Source organism: Rattus norvegicus, chromosome 6, assembly GCF_021556685.1.
Source record: "Rattus norvegicus strain SHRSP/BbbUtx chromosome 6, alternate assembly SHRSP_T2T, whole genome shotgun sequence".
Taxonomy (NCBI): Eukaryota; Metazoa; Chordata; class Mammalia; order Rodentia; family Muridae; genus Rattus; species Rattus norvegicus.
Window position 1 is genome coordinate 40,241,257 of NC_141539.1, and position 16,583 is coordinate 40,257,839.

Consider the following 16,583-nt stretch of genomic DNA (forward strand, 5'->3'; position numbering starts at 1 on the left):
CATTAAAACATGTTTCAAATGGTTATGGGTGTGCTTTGGAATGTGTATTTCTACATGTTACTAAAATGTGTTTAATGTTTTTTGTTAGGTTTTATATAATCGTTCCCTAAATGAATATAAAGCATTAAAAAAAGATGGTGAACAGCTTTGTAAAAGAATTGAAGAGCTGAAGAAAAGGTAGTACAATAAAATCGAATTTCCATAGTCACCTCACTGTAATAATTAGGCACTGTGGAGTGGTGCATCTTTGTGTTGATTTTAATGAAAACTGTTTACAGTAGTAGCTTATGCTTTTTAAATCTTTTGTTTTTATTTAACATTTTTTTTGTTTGTTTTATTACTCTCCTTAGTACCGACCAGTCATTAGAACCAGAGCGATTGGAAAGGCAAAAAAGGATCTGCTGGTTAAAAGAGAAAGTAAAGGCCTTACAGGATCAGGAAAATACAGTCAATCAGGAGGTTGAACAGTTCGAGCAAGCCATAGAAAAGGACAAACAAGAACACGTCCGAATTAAGTAAGTTTGTCCCTTATATAAGGGGAGAGAACTTTTTTTGTGATAGTAAAAAAGATCCTTTTGAACTTGATTTGAGTCAGGGTCTCATTGTGTAATCCTGACTGACCTGGAAAGCACAGCATAGAACAGCTTGACCTCTAACTCAGGAACACCAGCCTCCCAAGTGCTGCAACTCAAGGCCTGTGCCACCACACTGGAAATGATAAAGAGGTAGTAAAAGTATGTTTCTAAGACTTACATTTCAGCAACGCGGGATTCCCAGTCCATTACTGTTGCATCACTTTTTATGTGAATTTGAGAACTGCTGGCTACTGTTTGGTAACTCATTTATTTATAAATAAAAATCCCATTTTTAGCATAGCAAGATTATTGGTTAACATGGAACTATTTTGGACAAAGCCCTAATATTTGTGTATAATTTAGCACATAATGTGTTTATATTTTTATATTTTAGGAGAGAAGATGTAGAAGTGAGACATACACTCAGCTATAATCAGAGACAATTGAAAGAACTGAAAGATAGTAAAACTGATCGACTAAAAAGATTTGGTCCTCATGTTCCAGCTCTTCTGGAAGCAATAGATGATGCTTACAGACGGAGACAGTTTACCCATAAACCTATTGGCCCTTTAGGTATTTCCCACTACTTCTGAGAATATCATCAATATATATTCTTAGTTCTAGGAAGTATTGTATTTAAACTAGCTCTCTAGGTATGTATAAGCTTTAATTACACTAAGGGGTTTTGTCAGCGGGGTAGGAGGGACAAGAGTCTTTTATCTAGTCGAGAACTCTTAATCCCAATCCTCCTGTGTCAGCATCCTGAGTGTCTCAGTTACAGGATGTGTTATCACTCCTGGCTCACATATTTAAACATAATGAGAAAGTCACTTTAAATACCTACCTTTCCTTTCCTTCTTTTAAAGTCTAAAACAGAAGAGAAAGAATTTAGGGAAAGATTGTAATCAATTAACCAGACAACCTGTAGACATGAAGCTGTAGGAAACAGACAAAAGCAGCTCTACTCTCCGACTCATGTACTCTTTATAACAAGACTTCCTTCTCACTTGTTACTTCAGACAATGTGGTTTCCAGTCCAGTCCTCTTAGTTCCAAAGTCCCTGCTCATTTATTTTTATTTGTTTCTATTTAGGTTTTAGAAACTTTTTGGTCGAGTTTTTCTAGGGAGTGATCTCTCTGTAGGACAGTATTACTTAAGTGTTTATAAATCTTGTGATCTTTTTGTGGGGGATCACTTTTAGGTGCTTGCATTCATCTACGGGACCCTGAACTTGCATTGGCCATTGAGTCTTGCTTAAAAGGACTTCTGCAAGCCTATTGCTGCCATAATCATGCTGATGAAAGAGTACTTCAGTCATTGATGAAAAAGTTTTATCCACCAGGGACCTCTCGACCACAGATAATCGTTTCGGAATTTCGGAATGAGGTATATGATGTGAGACTCAGGTAATCAGATAAATACTGTCTCTGGTTTGCTTACTTGTGTGTGTGGTTGAAAAGATGTTTCATAGGATGCTTGCAGAACTGTTTTCTTCTAAAGGGGATGATATCTAAAATTCTTATTATCTCTAGCTGACCAGTCCACTTTATACAGAGAGAGGTATGTGAGCTTGCCACAGTGGTGTATGCCTATAGTTCCAATTACTCAAGAGATATTTTGAATGTAGGACCTAGAAACCCACTGCAAAATTAAAACAAAAAAGAAAAAGGTGAAATAAAATAAATAAGAGTCCAAGATTGCATTTTAAAATATTCTTTCCATCTTCACTTTTGTCAAAATAATACTATTTCTGATTATTTTGTAAGTCTCATACTACCTCATTCTTTTCTGAGTAAATTTATGTAGAGACACTTAATTACCTTTGTATTTACTAAGTATTAGTAAAATGGATCAAAAAATATAGGATATAGGTTAGTTCAAATGAGGGAGTCATTAAGTTATGTTAGGTAAGACAGAAGAGGTGATAAATGACTAGCCTTTTAACTAATGAGTTTGTCAAAGGACAGAAACGCTTAATTGCAATTTCTTATGTTGAAAATGACCTAATGGACTGGTGACCTGCATGGCTGGTGGGTGCCATATGGGGAAATAGGAAGATGTTCTTTAAAGTTACACGAGGGAGGATGATGCCTCCATGAACCTGCTGTTGCTTGTTTTTATTAAAGATTTATTTCGTTTTTTAAACTGTCATTAAGTAGGGGTCTCGGTTTGTACAAGTGAATAATAGTGCCAGAAAAGGGAGCTTGATTCCCCAGAGCTGGAGTTAAAGGCAATTTTGAGCCACTTGATTTCATGCTGGGGTCCTCTGTAAGAATGGCAAGCACTCTTCACCACTGAGCCCTCTCTCTAGCCCTTGTTCATTCATTTTGGGACCAGAAAATAGTCCTGAATAGTCCTGTTGTACGGACTGCTTGCTGTATGACCTGCCATGGGAGCCCTTGGTGAAGGGAAATCCTTGTCACTGCCAAACTATTATGTGGTTTTCCAGACTGTGTTAACAGAGACTTAGCAAAATAAAGTCTGATTTACTGTGAAAGGTTATAAAGCTGAGCTAAGTTTGCGCAGTATATTTGAAGTTTCCTGAGAGGTAGGTGAGTTCTGAGGGCCTTGGGAGTTGCGTAGGAGGCCTGGAAATTATGCTATTAAAAAGTTTAAACTAGCTGCTGAGAATCACTGAGGAATTTGAATGATACTCCACTAAAGATACAAAGTCTATAGTAGCTGCAGGATTTTTTTTTTATTAATAATACTTCTTTATAGATGTCAGTAAGAACGTCTATTTTTATTACAACTGAAGGAGATTGTTTTGAATGTGTAGGTGTGATAGGAGGAGAGAAGCAGTTGAAGACACTCGAGAAATTAGTACAAAGTGTGGTCTAAGAAAATGTAGAACTGGCTTTATGAAGTCTTCAGGCTTAACAGGCTTAACCTAGGAGGAAAAATTTTGGTAAGACAGAAATTATAGAAATTACAGTTTCCTAAAACAGGTCTGGTTGATGACACAGTCAGTGGTTTAGTTGGTATCAAGTATAAGGTGCTAAAGTACAAAGTTATTGAATCCCTGGAAGGATTTGAATTGTGGTATTTTTATTGTTGACTGGCTATTGCTAAGAGCCTTGAGTAGGTCTAATAATGTTGAGCTGACTTAAGTGTTCTGAAGGAGACTTGTGTATATGTGTTTACTTTGTAAACTGTGGTTGAAATATTAATATAACAATGATATGTTTCAATGTAAAAAAGATCAGAACTATTAGAACATTGCCTGTATCAGTTACTTAAGATGTGCTTTATTCATTTAGGAAAGGATTGTTGGTTAGCAAGCTCTCATGACCTGCTTGCTTCCGTGGTGGGCTTTACAGCTCTGTCCAGCTTTTTATGTGTATACTGAGCATCTGAACTGAGCTTCATATATGCAGATCAAGCCTTCTTGCTGAGCCATCCCCTTTGCTGTTACTCAGTGAAATAACTGTTGAGCTATTTAAGATGTGTCTTAATTAACTAGCCTTTATGTTTGTGTATAGTTATACGAGAAATGACTTAGAAATTTTAACAGTGCAACTACTATAATCAATTTTGAACATGATGGTTGTGAGTTTTGGTTTAAATATGTATTGCCTACTTTAAATTCTACTGGCCACTTAACTGTCTTTATGATATTAGGGAACTTGTTACACTCCCTGAATCATCCTCATCAGAAAAAGCAGGATAGAGTATGTTATAGTGGTTGTTAAGAGATTATATGAGCTCATATTTCTATGTGCTTAAAACAGTGTCTTAACTCTGATTTAATGTAATTGTTCAGCAAATAAACCTTAAAGGTTAAGTGTTCAAATATCAGATATTTTATATTCTTTATTGTCTACTTACCCATTAAATTATACATTTTGCTTTTTATATGTGTGAAATTTGCTTGTGTTTAAAGTTTGTTGAGTTGCCCTCCCCCTCTGTCTCCTAGAGCTGCTTACCATCCAGAGTTTCCAACTGTTCTGACAGCTTTAGAAATAGACAATGCTGTTGTTGCAAACAGTCTGATTGACATGCGGAGCATAGAGACAGTGCTGCTGATCAAAGTAAGGCCAGTGGTTCATATACTTGCCATTTAATAATCTTCATAGCTTATTTTTTTCATAGATACGTTTCACTGTTATACTCCTATCTCATCATGGAAGAATCTATAGGATAATATAGCATTAGTTGGTTTGTGCAGTTTGTTTCCAATGGAACCGTTGTCAGTTTTAGTTGTTTATAAAGTATTTCATAAATACATTATTATGGGAATTATTTCAATGTTTAAATAAAAATACTTGAATTTTCTTACCAGTGGGTAAAAGTTTTATGTGCCCCAATCAGAATGGTAGTGTTTTAAAAAATAAATACTTTTTTATTCTAGAATAATTCTGTAGCTCGTGCAGTCATGCAGTCCCAAAAGCCACCCAAAAATTGTAGAGAAGCTTTTACTGCTGACGGTGATCAAGTTTTTGCAGGACGTTATTATTCATCTGAAAGTACAAGACCCAAGTTTCTAAGCAGAGATGTGGATTCTGAAATAAGGTTTGAATTCAGTGCTTCACTATTTTATTCCCACTGTCCACTTCGGGTTCCATTTTCTGTGATTTATTTATTTAGTGTTTGGTCTTAAAAATGTCTTTAACTAGATATGGAATTCAGCACTTACTTTGACAACAGTATTTAGGACCAAATGCATAAAATAAAATGTTCTTAACAGTTCTTCTACACATTAGATGTCCTTCTGCACTCTGTTACCTGTCCTCAAGCTGTAAGGATGCTCTGCACTAAGCATGTGAACTAGCGCTTGCTTGGGCAGCGTGTATACTGAAATTGGAGCTGTACAGAGGAGACTTATGTGTCTCCTGCAAAAGGAGAGATTATGCATTTGTAGCATTTCATGTTGAAGCAATAAAGATTGTACAGGAGCTGTATCACTGCTCACCATCGAGTTACAGTAATTTTATTTTATTTTTTTAAATTAACAAGAGTCCAGCATGCTAGGCTACTTTCAGACACAGACTTCCTTATCTATCTTATTTATAGAGGTACATTGTTTGAGAGTGCAAGAAAGAAGGTCAGTTGATATAATTAAAATACTGGCCTGGGAGAAATAGAGCTGATAGAGAAGACAAATTGAGAACCTAAAAAAAATAATATAAAAATCATGTCCTAATTATAGACAGGGGTTTACAGAAAACAGTTTTTGATACTATAGCATGCTTTTCCAACTAAACTAATGCCACTTGGTAAATTGATGGCTTCGGCAAGAGTTAATGACTGAGGGTGTATTCAGGATGAGTGAATTTCAGATAAAGGTCTGCTGCTGCTGCTGTCCTGAGGAGAAAGGATCATTAGTGGAGTAGCGTACTGCCTACCATGCATGTGGTCCCAGAGTCATCCTCCAGCACCACTCCAGAGGAAAGGAAGGAAGAGAAGAGGGGTCATCTAAAAAAGTGGGCCAAAATAGAAGGATTCTAAGTAACTCACATGTGGAAGAAAATGAGGAGTTTGTTGAGGGTTCTCATTTTCAGATATTGAATTGAAAAGTAGCATGAAGTTATTTCAAGGTTTTGGAAATTTAAGATTTCTTGAGAGCGGTAGAAAAAAGATGGTGAAAAAAACAACCCACCAAATGGATGTTGTAGCACTTGGCTTAGTTTTTCATCTCAAGGCAGTCAGTCTCCTGTTAGGGAAGTATGTATGATGTGTAAACAGACTCTTAGAGTGATTGTATGTTTACAAGTATGTTTTTTAAATTGAACTTCATGGTAAACAATTTGATAGACATTACTGAAGTAGTATACTTTAGAATTGTCTTTCATTTGTTCCTTCAAACAAATATTTAGTGCTTGCCAAATGTGTTAAGAGAGAGTGGGTAATTTATTCATGAACAGTGCTGTGGAAACCAGCAAACTACAGTGCAAAATTAGAGACTGATAATACATTGATCTGAGTCAAGCAACTTGTATACATAGCTCATGAGGTAACAAATGTTCTTTGTCCATGTGTAAATTAGTAAGGCAGAACACTGTAGCATTTGCTGGACTGCTGCAGAAAGCCTTTGTGGTTTTCCTCTTTGTTTTCTTTTCCTTCTATTCCATATATATTAGCATTATTTCTTAAACAAAAATTGTTATGCTATTTTTTAAATCTCCTCTTACCACTCTGTGTGTGTGTGTGTGTGTGTGTGTGTGTGTGTGTGTGTGTGTGTGTGTGTGCGCGCGTGCGTGCGTGCCTTATCCCCCCACCCCAACCCCCCTGCCCTAGCTGGTAAACATTCTTCCCCGACCACATTTGTTTTTCTATAGTTGTGAGGCAAAGTATCTCGTCCTGTTCATATTTAATGTTGCAGTATAGTCTAGCTTCTCATTGAGGGATTGAATCTTTATCCTGTTTCTGCTTCCACCTAACTCCATGCATAATTCCTAGAGCATAGAATTCATATTACAACACTTGATAATCAAATAAAGTAAAAGTTCTTTGGATGATCTTTTGACATTTCTGCTAGTTTTCACTAATAATAACTTCTTAATTTGATAGGATTAGAGAACTGCTTTAATGGAATAGCGTTTTGTAAATAAGTTCTTACAAATAAACTTTTCTTGTTGTAAAGGAGCAAGATATCTGAGAATTAAAGTATTTTTTATCTTCTCTATCAAGTGACTTGGAAACTGAGATTGAAAATAAAAAGGGCCACATAATGAACCTTCAGCACCGTCTGTCTGCTCTTGAGAAGGATATTAAACGCAATGAAGAACTTCTTAAAAGGTGCCAACTACATTATAAAGAAATAAAGGTAAAAAACTAATAGCCTTTGGTTTTCCAACTTAACATTTCAGAGTTAATTATATAATTTTGTCATTCATCTCAGATATTTTGACTTCAAGCCAGTCTTTAAAAGAACTTTCATTTATGTGTTATATTAATTAGGGTTTGTTTCTATTGCTGTGATAAAGCATCATGACCAAAAGCAACTAGGGGAGGAAAGGTTTGTTTCAAGCTTAAAGTTCCACATCAGAGTCCATCGTGTAAGGAAGTCAGGGTAGAAACACAAGACAAGAATTAGAGGCAGAAGCTGATGCAGAAGCCATGGAGGGATGCTGCTTACTAGCTTTCTCTTTGAGACTTGTTCAGTCTGTTTTCTAAGAGCACCCACAACCACCAGTGAGGGTAGCCCTGCCCACAGTTAGCAGGGTTCTTCCATATCAGTCACCAATCAAGACACTGTACTACAGATTAGCCTGCAGGCTGGTTGGGTGGGGTAAATTAACATTTCTTCTTCAGATGATCCTAGCTTGTGTCAGGTTGACATAAACTGTCCAGCATATGTGTGTTGTATCTGTCAGTACTTTAGATTTTTTAAAAGTTAACATAAAGTTTTGTTTCTTGATAATGTTAGGTATAGTTAAAAGCTACCTGTAATTTAAGAGAAAAGATTAGTAAAAATGGTGGACAACATTACAGTGCTTTTCTTAAAATAAGTGACTACATGGACTTCGGGACCTCCCGGGGATTATTTGGCTCTTTGGGAAACACTGGATTTTTATAGTAATCTTTCAATAATTGAAAACAATTGGATATTTTAGAAAAGCATTTGCTCTTCCTGACTCAACAGTGTGATGACTTTGAGTCCTGAAGTAGCTTTCTTCTGTCCTCTTTGTGTGGAAGTGGATCAGTAGTAAGACGCTGAAGGCGGAAGCACACGCGTGTGTCTCCCTCGGTCCTTTTAACAATGGCGCATCCCTCTTGTCAGCCGCTGCATGCTGCCGGGTTATATGCATAGTAGATCTTGGTGCTTTCATTATTCTTTCAAGGATTTTTGTTTTTTAAAATTCTATATACTTTTCTTTTTTAGATGAAAATAAGAAAAAATATTTCTGAAATTCGGGAACTTGAGAACATAGAAGAACACCAATCTGTAGATATTGCAACCTTGGTAAAATACTTTTCTTCAATTTAAATGTTAAAGAATAAAACAGTAACTTACTTAGCTTAGTGGCTTGTTCACAAGTCTCACTTTTAAGAAGATCCTTTAATTGTAGCTATTCTATGATTGCCATTGCCCTTCACAGACATACTAGATTTCATCTGAAGTATGGCTCTGGAATTCTCCATTCTCTGTATGAGACTTTCCTTGTGCCACATAGGTAAATGTTAGTTTCTCTGCAAGGACTGAGAGATCAGGACTGACTGTGTTTTCAGTCAGACAGAGTTGATCTTTCTGTATTTCATTTCCAGGTTTATGTTCTACCTTAATTTTTAAAATTTTTTTGTGTATTTTAATTTTTTAGGCATCTGCGACATTCTATTCAACTTTTTTCGGAATGCAACAGACTAGGCAGATAATTCATGTCCTACCTAAGTGAGTGGCACTGTATCTGTCACCTGTCGTAAGCCGTGGGCAGAACCCGACGGTGTCTGTGCCGCACAGCTTTTGGCTGTTGAGTTTTGTTAGTAGTCATGCTCCTGCTTTATCTTTATTGATAAACTACCTTAAAGACATAGGCCATGTCTTCACGGACTTTTACTTAACTGCTATCCCATTGTCACAAAATACATACTGATATACACTGAGTGTATCATGATAATGTGGTAGCTTTTGATTGTACTTTCAGACTGAGTATTTTTTTTACTTGACTGCCAAATGGCATTCCTTCTTTTGATCCTTTTTGTTCTACGTTGTAAATTCCCATTTGGAATATGAAAATACTTTACTTGTTTGTTTATCTTAGCTCTGATTTTTGCTGTTTTTCTTTCTTCAGAATTGTCTATAAATTTTTTTCTTTTGGATAACTTGTATTTAATTTAACTATATATTTAAAATGTTATCAGGAAGATGAAGCGGAGGAAAATAAAATAAAAATGCAAATGGTGGAGAAAAATATGGAGCAACAAAAAGAAAACATGGAGAATCTTAAAACTCTAAAAATTGAAGCAGAAAACAAGTATGATACAATTAAATTGAAGATTAATCAGCTATCAGAGCTAGCAGATCCACTTAAGGTATTACATAATTGTTATTCTGTCTTCTATGTCTTTTATGCTAGAGCTTATTCAACAAACTCATTGTAGTTTGCCTTAAAGATCCTTACTGGTCAGATATAAATATAAACATAAATTCATGAATTAGGTCAATTAATAGAAAATAGTCTGCTCATGTTTTTAAAAGAATATATAATGAGATCATAACCTTAACTGCTTGTTTATCCACAAGAAGCAGCAGAAATAGGGGGTGTCTTTGAATGCCTGTTGTTTCTGTCCCCGCCTGAATCTTCCCATCTTTCCTTTAGTTATTCATGGTTTAGCAGCTGTGAAAGGCAGTTTGAAGTAAAATGTTACTTAACCCAATTATCAACACATTGCAGTAAATTTGAGGCTGATTCCTTTGATGTGTTTTGAGAGAAAGTCTCTCTATATAAACTTGGATGGCTTTGAACTAACACATCAGTCCACCTCCTGAGTGGTAGGGTTAAAGTCATGGCAGTGGACTGATTTTCTTTGACTTTATTTTTAGCATGTACTATTTATGACTAGATTTGGGGAATAAAATGAGCTGAATTAAATTAATTAATTATAAATTGATTAGCTAATTATAAATAAATAAATTAAACTGAATTTTAAGCCATGTTTGATAGGTTTGCTATCCTATATCTTATTGCCGATGCCATTTCTATGAGTAATTCTTTATTTTCAGAATTTGAAATTTTATTGATAAAGGACAATTCATTGGTAAATAAATTATTAGGGTTGTACAATTTAAGCATTAAAGTATAAGAAAAATAAAAGATAATATTTACTAAATAAATAAGAAAACAGGTCCTAGAGAAAATAAGCATTAACATACAAAAACCCCAAGAATGTAAAAAAGACAAAGTTAGTATTCTGTTTTAAAATAAGGAATGAAACTAGTAAATCTCAAAACTTGAAGAATGTGTAAAATAGAATTTGGTCTCAAGAATTGCAGCAGTGCCAACAATAAAAGTGAGGTAACGTTTAAAATCTTAGGCTGACAATGAATTGAGTAGGGTCACCTAGCACAGTCACGATGAACTAAAGCGGAGAAGGAAGAGTAACAGGTAAGTTATGCACTCAGGAGACTTAGGGAAGAGTGAAGAGCAAGCTGTGTTTTGGGCTGTTTCATTCGTTCCTGTTTCTGCTTTGGTGTGTGGTTAGGACACACTCAGGGCTTTCTGTGTGCGGTGTAAGCACTGAACCCCTGAGCTGTTCTCTCTGCCTACAGTGTATTTTCTTGTGCTCTGAGTTCGATGTTTGAATTCTCTGTGTTAGTAGCTAAGGTCAAACAAGCTCTGGACGTGGGAGTTCAGTAAGTTCAATAAAAGGCAGTAAGAATTTTCTACCTTAGCTGTGTGCCTGGCTTCAAATCATTGAAAGGTAGGAGCTGTGTCCTTAGGTAAACCAACCTGTTTTTAATCAAGTACTAGCAGGAAGTCCCCCCCTCCTCAGAATGTCACACTGTCAGTCACAAAACCAAGGTGCTTGTCTAACAAAGTAATTGAATTCCTAATCCTCCCACCATGATACTACGTTATCAGCTGCCAGATCCAGTGTACCTGCGGGTGGGTGTGTCCTCCGGGTCTGTGTTATCTGGGGCGGGCGGTTGTTAATGATTCTTGACCTCTTGGCCAGTGAATGCTTTTTCTCACAGAAAAGTACAGCAGGCACTTATCCACCATGTTGTTTCCTATCTATTCCCCAAAGCTCCACCACACCCATGCTGCTGCTTTGATCCTTTCTTTATAGATTGTTTTGCCTTTATTAAAACAGGATGAATTAAATCTTGCTGACTCTGAAGTGGATAGCCAGAAACGGGGAAAGCAGCATTATGAAGATAAACAGAAAGAACATATGGATACCCTAAATAAAAAGAGAAGAGAGCTTGACATGAAGGAAAAGGAGCTACAGGTTATCCAGCAGTTTTGTTTTTGCCTTCCAAATTATTTTATCTACAGTGTAAATTGTTAAAATTTTTGCAATTTTTCTAGTTTTTGTTATTCTTACTTTTTTACCGAAGCTGGATTTTTTTTCTCCATACATTATATTCTGATTAGTTTTCCCTCCCCAACTCTTCCTAGATCTTCTCCACTTCTCCCACCCAAATCTACACATTTTCTTTCTTATTGGAAAGCAAACGGACATCTAATAATAGTAAAACAAAAACTAGTCAGAATACAACAAAACAATGGAAAAAAGAGAACCAAAGAAAAAACACACAATTCATATAGATGTCAAGACACACATTTTCACACACAGAAATCCCGTAAGAACAAAATTTGAAGTTATAGTGTAAAAGCAAAAGAGCTCTAAGGTTAAAAAAGTCCAGACAAAGCATTAGAAGCAGTAAAACCTTCAATGAGTTTCTTTTGTGTTGGCCGTTTACTACCTGCTGGGCATGGGACTTACCCATGAGTGAGCCCCTTGGAGAAAACTAGTTTCTTTTCCTTTGTAGGTGGTTATCATTTGGAGATAGCTTCTGGCTTAGGCATGGAGCATTATGTCTCAGCCCTGGGACCTCATCTGGCTTAGATAGCAGTCCTGTTGTCTGGAAGGCATTGGGGTTTGTTTGTTTGTTTGTTTGTTTTGTGTTCTCTATCCCCAACGAGTTAAAGTCTTTCTGACTTCTCTTCTGTGGAGTCCGTGATTCCTGAGAGGAGGAATTTAACAAAGACATCCCTTTAGGATGGTGTGTTCTAGGGTCTCTCACTCTCCGCACATTGTCCAGCTGTGGGTCTCTATTTGTTCCCATCTGCTGCAGGGGAAAGCTTCTCTGATGGTGGCTGAGCAAGGCACCAGTTGACGAATATATCAGAATGTTGTCAGGAGCCGTCATTATTGCTGTTCCTTTAGCAGAACAGTAGTAGTAGTGTTCGGGTTTCCCCCAGGTCCCTTGTCCTACCCAGTCTCAGGTTCTTGACCACTAGGCAGTCAGTGCAATTTCTGGGTTCCATCTCATGGAGTGGGCCTGAATTCCAATCACATAATGATTAGTTCATTCAGCTTTTGTGCCACCATTGTACCAGTGTATATTGTATGAAGGTCACTGTTGTAGGCTGAAGGGTCTGTAGCTGGGTTGGTGTTTAGTGTGCCTTTTTTGTAGTGTGCCTTCCAGTACCGTGAACAGTAGTCATTTGGGGTGAAGTCTCCAGACAAACCCCAGTTAGACTTCTCCATGTTCAGTGATTTGTGTAGGTGTTGTCTTCAGCAATAGGCCTTACCATCAGTTTGTGGAGAGCAACCAAGAGCCTTGACGGTAGCCTGGGTTACTTGGTGGTTTCCAAGAGGTCCCTCAGGCCAAGAGTTTAATTAGATGTAACCTATGAGGATTCATTTAGTGGCAAGCAGTGTTTAGTTGGTGCTTTTGTCTCTCTTTCACTTGGTGACTTAAGTTTTTTTCATGTATGTATGTATGTATGTATGTATGTATGTATGTATGTATGTATGTAAAGTATCTATTGTAATCTTTTTAGTTTTTAATAAGTAGCTATAAAGTGCTGACATTAAGTGGCATGCCCTTAAAAACGTATGCTTCCCTATGAAGTTTCCGTGCATGTTTCCTTTTGGTTAGTTCTTTTCTGCTCCCTATTCTCCTTTGTCTCTCTGCTTTCCTTTCTCTCCTATACTCTTTTCCCATCCTTCCTTAAGACCCTTTTTCTTCCATGTCATATTTCTAGAAAAAAACAAATTGTCTTTGAGTTTTTGTTTCCTACAAGGTAACATGTGCTTCTGTGAACTGACAGAAGACTTGGTGACTCTTGGAACATGAGGATTAACTAGACCAGATGGTCTTCCATTGTGTCTCAGAGGTTGAGAAAATGGCTCTCTCAGTTTGCAAACCTTTTTAAGGGCATGCCATTTAATGTCAGCGTTATGTCTGTGCGTTGCTGGGGTATATGCTGACTGAGTTCAGCTCCTGCCAGCTGTGCCTGCTCACAGCTAAACAGGCACTGCGTTTTTAGGGGATAATGGAAGGCAGTCAGTTCTGTTGTATGTGCTGAATTCCATCTTTGCTTTACGTCACAAGGAAAATGAGCGGAACTCCTAATTTGTTCCCCTATTTGTTTCAGACATTATACATTAGATTATGATATAAGATCTATATTATATAAGAAAATACTTAGCATTTTCTTCACTACATAGAAGCAGGAAGGTCTATGCATGTGTCCCACACTTGTCTTGTTACATGGGAAGCTATCACCAGCCTCAGCATCCTCACATCACCATTTTACTTTTTTTTTTTTCACTAGGAAATGGTAGAGTTCTTAGAAGTTATTAGTCTTGTGCATGGGGCTATTCTTTTCTTTGAACATTTCTAATGATGTTTAACTTTGTCTCTTCCATGTAAAACATGGATAGAAACACTATTAATATGGGGTGGAGAGCTGGCTCAACAGCTAAGAGCATGTTAAAACACTTGAATCTACTTCTCAGCAGCCACACCAGTGTTAACAATGGCTATAATTTCAGCTCTAGGGGGAGCCAACATCTTTGGCCTCCACAGGCATCTGTACTCATGGACATATAAATAATTAAATACAGTAAATCTTTTAAGAAAAAATGCTGACAGTAAATATGTGTCTTAAGTCTAAGTTTATTTTACTTTGCATATTTGGCAGAATTAGTAAAGTGAATTCTGTCAAGAAAAATGTAAAGATCTAAACATCTCTTTTCTTAGGAGAAAATGTCGCAAGCAAGACAGATCTGCCCAGAACGCATAGAAGTAAAAAAATCTGCATCAATTCTAGACAAAGAAATTAATCGATTAAGACAAAAAATTCAGGCAGAACATGCTAGTCATGGAGATCGGGAAGAAATAATGAAGTAAGTAGTCTTTAATTTTTTATTTTAGTGTATTATCCATAGAAGATGTAAGACATGTTTTACATGTAAGTTTAATTTGGATGAAGATTTACTGTTGGTTTGTAATTGCACTGAAGTACTGTGTTTGATGAGCACAGTAACAATGAACAGTACCTTGTGGAATGAAATTTTAACATAAATGCAGTTTATATTATATTACCATTCATACGGATGGGAAAGTGTTCAGCTTCATAGATGATCAAAAACTGTTTTCCATATACATGAGAATGACTGCAGTGAAAACATCAATAGTCCAGGTCATCAAGGCTTAGTGAAGTGGGTATTCTTACATTACTGATAAAAGAAAAGGCTTTAAGAGAACTAGAAGAGCTTACAGTATTGCTGTCTATTTACAGAACTTTGGACAATTATCAAATCGTTAGCCTTACTTCATTTTTCATAATAAGGTTTTGTTATAAAAATCAAATGTAAGAATCTATAATAAATAGAATTTAGAGAAAGCAGCTTATAGTTGTTAAAACTCTTCTGAAAAGCATTTAATGAGTATAAATTAAAATGCTTTACAGAATATATGTTGCAATTATAAGTGAAATTTTACATTTCTAATGTAGCAATCTAAAATGAGAAAATATTGTACTAATTCCTTAAATAGGTTTTTTTTTTTTAAAAAAGGAAATATAATGTTAATATTATATAGCTCTGAAGAATGGTTTAAAAAAGTAGAAAAACTCGAACTTTTGTACAAAACCCCTTTTTGGGTCACAAAAGGCTAAGAAAGAGGTCCAGCAAGATAGCTCAGCAGGTAAAGGACCTGTTGCCAAGCCTGATGACCTGAGTTCAATCCATCATGGAAGGCAGGCACTGGCTTCATTGATTATCCTCTACCTTCCACATGTGCCATGGTGCCACATGAATATACACACAGAAAATGTCTTTTAAAAACAAGTTTAACAAAACAGGTGATCTCAGCTTCATTTTCAAAACAGTGAGGAAGAATCCAACTATTCAGAAATTTTTGTAGGCAGTACATCTCTAAAAAAAGTTTCTAAACTGCATTATTTGGCTGTGGATGCCACTCAAAAGTAGTATACTTAACTAGCATAACCAGGGCTCAGGGCTCAGTCCTCAGTACTGCAGTTCTGTCTGTCTGTCTGTCTGTCTGTCTGTCTGTCTGTATGTCTGTATGTATGTATGTATGTATGTATGTATGTATGTATGTATTATGCATGCATGCATGCATGTATGTGTGTGTGTGTGTGTATGTATGTATATGAATGAGCTGAGGAGGGGGAGTGACAGGTGTAACAGTTCTTGCTGTGCAGTCACCATCTTCTGAGTTTGGATTCCTTGCACCCTTGCACCCTGGTGTGGGGATACCTATCTGCACGTCAGGCTGTTGGCTTTCCTTCCTTTGGCACTTTTGAGTAGCAATGCCTTCCTTACCTCAGTTCCTTACTTAGCTTGTTTAGGATGGAGAGGTTCCAATACTGTCCTTACGTCCTATCTTTCCCTTATTGACATCTATTACTAAGCAAACCTTCTGGTGTGACCCCATTGTTTTAGAAGGTACTTCCTAAGGTCCGCCCTCTGACCTTACCTGAGTACTTACGCACATACATTTCCCATCCAACTGCATTTTCTAGGCTCGGACTTTCTTTTCCTCTTCATAGTCGTATTGTCTCTCCTGTAACATTCATTCTTTGTGGGAATATACTTTGACTAGAAATTCATGGAATTGGCTGTTCTTAAGCCCTCTATATTCTTCCTTTTCCTTTTCTTTCCAGTTAAATATTTTTGAGACTTGTGTGTTTGTATTTATTTACTATTTTATTTATAAAATAGGCAGTACCAGGAAGCAAGAGAAACCTATCTTGATCTGGATAGTAAAGTAAGGACTTTAAGAAGGTTCATTAAATTACTTGAAGAAATAATGACCCATAGGTACAAAACATACCAACAATTTAGAAGGTAAGTGCATTTTAAAGGTATGTCTCTTTTTGATTGTTTTCAACTATTTCTATCTGAATAGTCAGGTCTTTCCTCAGTTCAGCTCTATGAGGTACTGTGGAAGCATGATCCACGTTGAGCATTCTGAATCTGTAGTTAAGCTGATCTGAAAGGACTTTAACAACAAGCTCACCCAGCTTTTCCACTGTTAGGTAACTTTTACCAGCTAACTCTCCGATGCTGTTTACCTACCTA

The 16,583-nt window shown here is 36.6% G+C and overlaps 1 protein-coding gene across 9 annotated transcripts in view; it reads left to right on the forward strand.

The window, feature by feature from the left end:
• Window positions 1–16,583, forward strand: part of Smc6 (structural maintenance of chromosomes 6) — a 54,473-nt gene that overhangs the window by 22,242 nt on the left and 15,648 nt on the right. For all 9 annotated transcript variants that reach the window (XM_087553120.1, XM_087553125.1, XM_087553126.1 and 6 more), the window contains 12 exons: window positions 89–177; window positions 351–515; window positions 970–1,148; window positions 1,777–1,981; window positions 4,492–4,606; window positions 4,927–5,087; window positions 7,206–7,341; window positions 8,401–8,481; window positions 9,378–9,548; window positions 11,331–11,468; window positions 14,236–14,381; window positions 16,224–16,349. In XM_087553120.1, the coding sequence (XP_087409246.1) occupies window positions 89–177; window positions 351–515; window positions 970–1,148; window positions 1,777–1,981; window positions 4,492–4,606; window positions 4,927–5,087; window positions 7,206–7,341; window positions 8,401–8,481; window positions 9,378–9,548; window positions 11,331–11,468; window positions 14,236–14,381; window positions 16,224–16,349 (1,712 nt within the window). The remainder of the gene's footprint in view (window positions 1–88; window positions 178–350; window positions 516–969; window positions 1,149–1,776; window positions 1,982–4,491; window positions 4,607–4,926; window positions 5,088–7,205; window positions 7,342–8,400; window positions 8,482–9,377; window positions 9,549–11,330; window positions 11,469–14,235; window positions 14,382–16,223; window positions 16,350–16,583) is intronic.